The following is a 6,947-nucleotide window of genomic DNA, read 5'->3' as shown; positions in this document are numbered from 1 at the left end:
TAGCAAGTGCGTCCAACTTGATTTTTGGGAATGAAATAAGAATCTAAAGAAGATTGCTTAGTTTCAGTAATTTGTGGTGGAGATAAAAACTCCACCTGTCTAAAACTGTCTCTGGCCGCGAGTGATTCAAGGTCTATTAGCATACGACCAGCACAGTATATCTTTAGGTTTAACAGTCTAAGCATCACCGACTTGGAAGCTGAGACTAAAAGCACTCTAGCGATTCTTTTAGGGATCCATTTATTTTTGGACAAATTTATTTGTACATTTACTACATTTAAATTCGAAATTATTGCATGTTAATTTTATACAGTGTATATATGTTAATTATAAAACATATTTTTGATATTTTCAGGTTGGAATATATGTTGTAATGTTTCTGGAAATCCTACAAACGCTCATTAAAGTATTATTGGTTTTCTCTATACTTATAATTGCTTTCGGTCTGGCATTTTATATTCTATTGTCGAAGGTAAGTAATCGATTATTTTATAAACGAATATATAGATAATCAAAATCAAGCCAGACACACTTACATAAAGATGCAAATAGTTTAATATACATGTGTTTGAACTCATTTAAACAGATTATTTTGGAAAGTAATTTATAGCGCAAATAAACACATTTAATCTATATTTACTAGTGGAAAAGGATTTAAACGATTTAGAGGGTTTTGAACCCCAAAGCTACGCTTTGTTTACGATCAAGAAATCTGGATCAAGAAATCACATTTTAAAACAGCATTTAAGTAGTGTTATAAAAATTAAGCAAAATAATTTAAATTCTTCTGAGAGAGATAATATGCTCAATAGATTATATATAGAACTGTTTTTTAATTTAATGGTTTATTTCACAAAGATATATATTTAAATTACGAGATACTTCAGTCCACTAAAGTAACAAATCCCCTGGATCTTGGCACGAACTAAAATAAATCGCTTTATCACATCTCCCTCACATTCTCGTAATCTTATTTCAGACCATACCCGATTGGGTTGCTAGACTGCTGCTATTTTTATCCCCCTGTCCTGTCTTTTTTTAAGTTGTGTTTTTTAAATCCATTTAAACAAAACTCAATAGATATTTATATAGTTTTAAATGTATTTATTTTCTCACATAGATAATTGATCCGCAGCCGAATAATTTATCATTTTCGAACATACCGATGTCTTTGCTTAGAACCTTTTCCATGATGTTGGGTGAACTTGATTTTGTTGGCACTTACGTACATACATTCTATCGCGATCAATTGAAGGTACCTGTAACTTCATTTCTGATTTTAAGTAAGTATTGGAAGTAATATTCAAGTATTTCATATAATATCAAAAACAATAATCTTGATAATTTCTTTTATTACTTTACAGGCGTTTTTATGATCTTGATGCCAATTCTTCTCATGAATCTGCTCATCGGTTTGGCCGTCGGCGATATAGAATCTGTTCGGCGAAATGCACAATTAAAGCGTTTAGCCATGCAGGTTAATTAAAATAATATATAAATTAAAATTTATAAACTATAATTAATAATCATTACAGGTGGTACTCCACACTGAGCTGGAACGCAAGCTTCCGCAAGTGTGGCTTCAGAAAATTGATAAAATGGAATTGATTGAGTATCCAAATGACACCAAATGCAAATTGGGTTTTATGGATTTCATTCTACGTAAATGGTTTTCAAATCCATTTAGTGAGGAATGTAAGTAAATAGTTAAGATTAAATACGTCTAGTTTTCATATACTTAAACTAATGCATTTATTTTGGATTTAGCTTCTTTGGATGCTATTCCCTTTGAAAACAGTGATGACTACATCAATGCTGAATTGGATAAGCAAAGACGTAAATTACGTGACATAAGTCGTTCTCTGGACCAACAACATCATTTGTTACGCTTAATTGTGCAGAAAATGGAAATAAAAACTGAGGCTGATGATGTTGATGAAGGTGTTAATCCAAACGACATGCGGTCCTTGTCATCTTATAATACTGTTTCTGCTAGTTCTCGTTGGACTTCACCGAGAATACGCACCAAATTAAGCGCAGCATTAAGTTTTAACAAAAGTTTTGAAACACGTTGGTAAATTTTATTTATTTATTCTTTTTTAATTTTATATATTATATATAATTATTTTTTAATGAACAAATTTATGTAAATGGGTTAGAAGAAAATTTTTGATGACCATTTTTGACACTGCAACAATTATAAAATAATTAAAATAGAATTTTTTTAGTACCAACTTTCTTAATGACCCACACGTGGATCTGTTCCTAAAGATCTGTTCAAAGATATTATATTTTGGAAAAATATTAGTACAAGTCCTTACGAAACCCAATGAATATCCGTAGCACTTTCAGAATAAAACTAACTCACTGCAGTAGACAAATATAAGTTATACCATAATATAGATACTTCTATATATAAACAGAACATCTCCGTACTTAAAACAAGGATTCATTTACTTATTTATTAAATAACGACTGTTTTTTTTTTTAATATCAGACTACAGTTTCAAAAAACGATTAGGTTAAATTGCGTTAACCAGGCTGGTTGTTCGTAGCGTTACCAGATAGAGGTAAACATTTGTGTTTATTTGTGTAATAGACATTTTTGCAAATCTATAAGGAGTGTTGGAAACTCTATTCTTGAAATATTGCTACGAAAAATTTGTACAGATTTTTTTAAATTGTATTTTCAGAACAGACCTTGTTGGGATTTAAACTTAAACTTTGTTTGCCATACTTCACATTGTCGAGGAACATATGTTTCGTCTACGATGCTTTCTATCGTTCACTATCTTATGACCTTTTTACATATTTTTAGCTCATTGAAGATTTTTCATATTTACAAAATAGTTTCTAAATCATTCAGAGATATTAAACAGTTTTTTTTTTGTTCATTGATATTACTTTAAACGATATTTTTTACTAAACCTAGTCCACTGTCATAAGAAGAGGACTAGCAGAATAATCGTCTATAACAGTGGTTCTCAAACTTTTTTGACCAAGAACATCTCTGTTATAATGAATATTGAATTGTATAAATGCATAGCGAACTTATATAGACTATAAAAAAGGTATATAATTACTTGGAAATTTTTTATTCTTTTTTCCTAATAAGTAAGGTCTTAGTGGACAAACTACAAGCTATGTATCCATACCTGTTAAATTTGATTTGCGGAGCATTTTTAACCATATCGCGGACCACCGGTTGGGAACCACTGGTATATAGAATAGAATTACAGTGACGAGAGTTGGGCACTCGTTTGTACCTGTACTTATTTTATAAATAAGCAATTTATAAATAAATATAAAGCAATTTATATTTAAAAAATAATTTACTTAAATACTAGATATATTCGAATTTTTTTTAAGAGTAAAAAGGATATTTTTTAAAATATATAATTAATATTTTTTCATTTCATTTCAGATCGCAGATTTTGATCCAATTACTTAGAATGGCGATAATATAAAATAATATAAATTTTTTATGAATTATATATGTTAAAGTATAAATTAAAATTATTGATACTAATTTTACAAAATATATTTACTATACCATATATATAAAATAAAAACAAAAATCACTTATCTTAAAAGTGTCTAGATATCATAATTATCATAATTATTATTATAATATCATAATTATTATAATCTTTATATCTCATATCTAAAATTAAGACTTTCTCAATGACAAACAACTAGTGTCCTTTCCGCTTAAATTTATTGTATCTAAATGTTGCTAAGCAAAAAGGAAAAACCTTATTATCTTTTATCAAAAAAAAAAACATTAAATCTTAAAATTAAAATATTAGGTAGTTGAACTGACGAGAAAAGAGAAGGGTGCGGAAAAAAAATATTAACTAAATCTTTAAATACAATATATACCTGACTAACGAATTTATGGATAGAAAAGAAAAATACGTATTTATTTATTTACCTGAACTAAAATATTAATATTAGAAACTTTGGAATTATAAAAAAATTGGTATTTTGAACATGTTTTAAACAAACAAATTCTATTTAATTCAAAACGATATTAAATTAAATGAGAATACATTAAATATATAATTAATTTTATGTATGTATGTCCTGTTAATGTTATATTTAATATAAATATAAACTATGCAAAATATTATATGAGAACATTTATAATAAAGTGTTTCAGTAACTGCTGCACTGCAAAAATGTTTTTTTTTAATTGTGTGTATATATGCCGCTATATCTTCCTAGATGAAGTTAGAACCTCTATTATTCAACTACAATGAATTAGGCAATGAAGTCGTTCCATCTCAGTGCCTATGTAGCTAATATGCTAGTATTGCTAATAGGTCTCTTCTGGCCGCAGTACCGGCTGTTGGACAATTTTCACGTCTACTCTTTTAATAATAATAATAATAATTGCTAATATGGCCTTCTGCGAACTCAGCCTCTTCAACACAATTTGCGTTTCTGTATTTATTCTGTAGCTCTAATTTGGTCCATACAAATACACATATCGCTTTTAGGTATTCCCCGAGGCCATAAGATGCACAAAATTTAGTTTTCATAAGAAACTACATTGTTGACAGGAGCGCAGTGGTAATCTATTAAGTGTCACAAATATAGAACTGCTCAAATGTTTCTATTGAATACGCAAAGTAGTGGATATATGGCTGCAGTTTCATATCTTAAATAAAAGCATCTTTAGCTTTATTGATTATAGTAACAACATATTTTCAAGTAGTATTTGATTAAACAAGTCATACTTTTTCAATGCCATATCGAATATGGATATGAAGACTTAACCTCATATCCACAACTTATAATCTTGCTCTTGACCTTACTCTGGAGTCTGATGAAACTACAAGAAAATAATCAATATAAGATTACAAAGTAGATAGAAGACTTAATTTTTGACAGGACTACTATGGCACTCTTCCATGTTTAATTTCCATAAAATATAACAATCATTATGTTTGTATTAAATAAGCGAAATTTAGTAGTAGTGGATATACCGTTGCAGCTCTATCTCTTTTTAGATATAGAGCTTTAGAAAACTTAGAAAATTGTTTTTACTTTATCTATTTAACATAGAGTTATTTTCTATTCCATACAATCTTAGCTTTTAAATATGTACATACATAAGCAATCTTTGATTTAAATGAAAATTTATTCAGAACTACTTTTACAAAATACTGAACAGAAAATATTTATAAATGTACATATCAAAATTCTAAAATGTCCGAAGACACAGCGCCAGATGGGGGTGAAACATTAGAAGTTCTACAAATTACTGTTAAAATATCCGAACACGAACAAACAGCGCCGGATGGGGGTGAACCATTAGAACACGAACACGCAGCGCCGGATGGAGGTGTAACATTAGAACTTCTACAAAATATTGCACACCGTTTGCGTATACATGCAATCACAGCAACAGAGAGCTCAAAATCCGGTCACCCAACATCATGCTCTTCAATCGCAGAAATCTTATCAATATTATTTTTCAAAATATTGCGCCTGAATATGAATGAACCTAGAGATCCTGCTAGCGATCGATTGGTGCTATCAAAAGGGCATGCAGCTCCCATCTTATATAGTGCTTGGGCTGAAGCAGGTCTATTTCCAGTAGAGGATCTAAAGAAGTTACGAAAAATTGATAGCGATTTAGAAGGTCATCCAACACCACGTTTAAATTTTATTGATGTCGGCACTGGTTCTCTGGGACAAGGTGTTGCTATTGGTGCTGGCATGGCGTATGTTGGAAAAAATTTCGATAAATCTAATTACAGAATATATGTTATTGTTGGAGATGGAGAATCTGCTGAAGGATCTATATGGGAGTCACTACATTTCGCAGCGCATTATAAACTTGATAATCTGTGTGTTATATTTGATGTAAATCGTTTGGGTCAAAGTGATCCTACTTCTCTGCAGCACGAAATGAACATTTATGAGGATCGTTTAAAAGCATTTGGATTTAATGCGAAAGTTGTTGACGGTCATAATTTAAAAGAATTAAGTGAGGCATTTAATGAAGCATCTAATACAAACGACAAGCCAACAGCAATTATAGCAAAAACTTTTAAAGGCAAGTATTTTATGGAAATTGAAGATGCAGAAAACTGGCATGGTAAACCACTCGGCAGTAAGGCTGAAGAAATTATACAGCATCTTCAGAGTTTGATAACCGATAAAGACTTTAAGGCGCCTAAACCACTTTCAAATGAAACGATTACGCCTGTGCCGAATGTAGACCACGAAAAAGTCTCACTATGCCCACCTCCAGAATACGAAATGGGACAAGAGATTGCAACACGTTTAGCGTATGGCACAGCATTAGCTAAACTTGCGAAAAATAATCCGTCTGTAATTGCGCTTGATGGTGATACAAAAAATTCCACTTTCTCTGAAAAATTAAAACAAGAATTTCCTGAACGTTTCATCGAGTGCTACATAGCAGAACAGAATTTAGTCGGTGTAACAATAGGTGCAACTTGTCGCAATCGTACCATCGCATTTGGTTCTTCATTTGCTGCATTTCTAACACGTGCTTTTGACCAATTTCGCATGGGTGCCATTTCTCAAACAAACGCCAATTTCTGTGGTTCGCACTGTGGAATTAGCATTGGTGAAGATGGACCATCACAAATGGGACTAGAAGATATTGCAATGTTTAGGACAATACCAGGCAGTACAATATTTTATCCAAGTGATGCTGTTAGCTGCGAACGCGCCGTAGAACTAGCTGCCAAGACAAAGGGTATGTGCTTTATACGCACAAGCCGTCCAAATACACCGGTTATTTATAAAAAAAACGAAACGTTTGAAATTGGTAAAGGCAAAATTGTTAGAAATTGTAAAGATGATTTAGCGCTATTGATCGGAGCTGGGGTTACTTTACATGAGTGCCTAAAAGCAGCTGAAAATTTAAGAAATGAAAATATTTCAGTTCGAGTGCTAGATCCATT

At 31.1% G+C, this 6,947-nt stretch overlaps 2 protein-coding genes across 2 annotated transcripts in view; both read left to right on the top strand.

Moving 5' to 3' along the window:
• Positions 1-361: 361 nt before the first annotated feature.
• LOC119675016 (transient receptor potential cation channel subfamily A member 1-like) lies at positions 362-3,466 on the top strand. The gene is made up of 6 exons (XM_038086188.1): positions 362-472; positions 1,121-1,283; positions 1,365-1,477; positions 1,536-1,695; positions 1,768-2,074; positions 3,425-3,466. Coding segments are annotated over exons 1-6 (843 nt in total). The 5' UTR covers positions 362-373; the 3' UTR covers positions 3,426-3,466.
• A 1,684-nt stretch (positions 3,467-5,150) lies between these two features.
• The window catches only part of LOC119667128 (transketolase-like protein 2), a 5,196-nt gene continuing 3,399 nt past the window's right edge, over positions 5,151-6,947 (top strand). The window contains exon 1 of the mRNA XM_038076415.1: positions 5,151-6,946. Within this exon, the coding sequence (XP_037932343.1) occupies positions 5,215-6,946 (1,732 nt within the window). The 5' untranslated portion in view covers positions 5,151-5,214. The remainder of the gene's footprint in view (position 6,947) is intronic.

The sequence above is a fragment of the Teleopsis dalmanni genome, chromosome 1 (assembly GCF_002237135.1).
Source record: "Teleopsis dalmanni isolate 2A chromosome 1, ASM223713v2, whole genome shotgun sequence".
In the NCBI taxonomy this organism is placed as follows: domain Eukaryota; kingdom Metazoa; phylum Arthropoda; class Insecta; order Diptera; family Diopsidae; genus Teleopsis; species Teleopsis dalmanni.
Note: the sequence above shows the minus strand (reverse complement) of the source record. Positions and strands in the feature narration are given on the sequence as shown.

Bases quoted from the DNA above. Each gene is read 5' to 3' on its own strand.
- LOC119675016 (XM_038086188.1), top strand. From the start codon at position 374: ATGTTTCTGGAAATCCTACAAACGCTCATTAAAGTATTATTGGTTTTC. The intron at 1,284-1,364 runs GTAAGTATTGGA...ATTACTTTACAG, and splicing joins AACTTCATTTCTGATTTTAA to GCGTTTTTATGATCTTGATG. The intron at 1,696-1,767 runs GTAAGTAAATAG...TTTTGGATTTAG, and splicing joins AAATCCATTTAGTGAGGAAT to CTTCTTTGGATGCTATTCCC.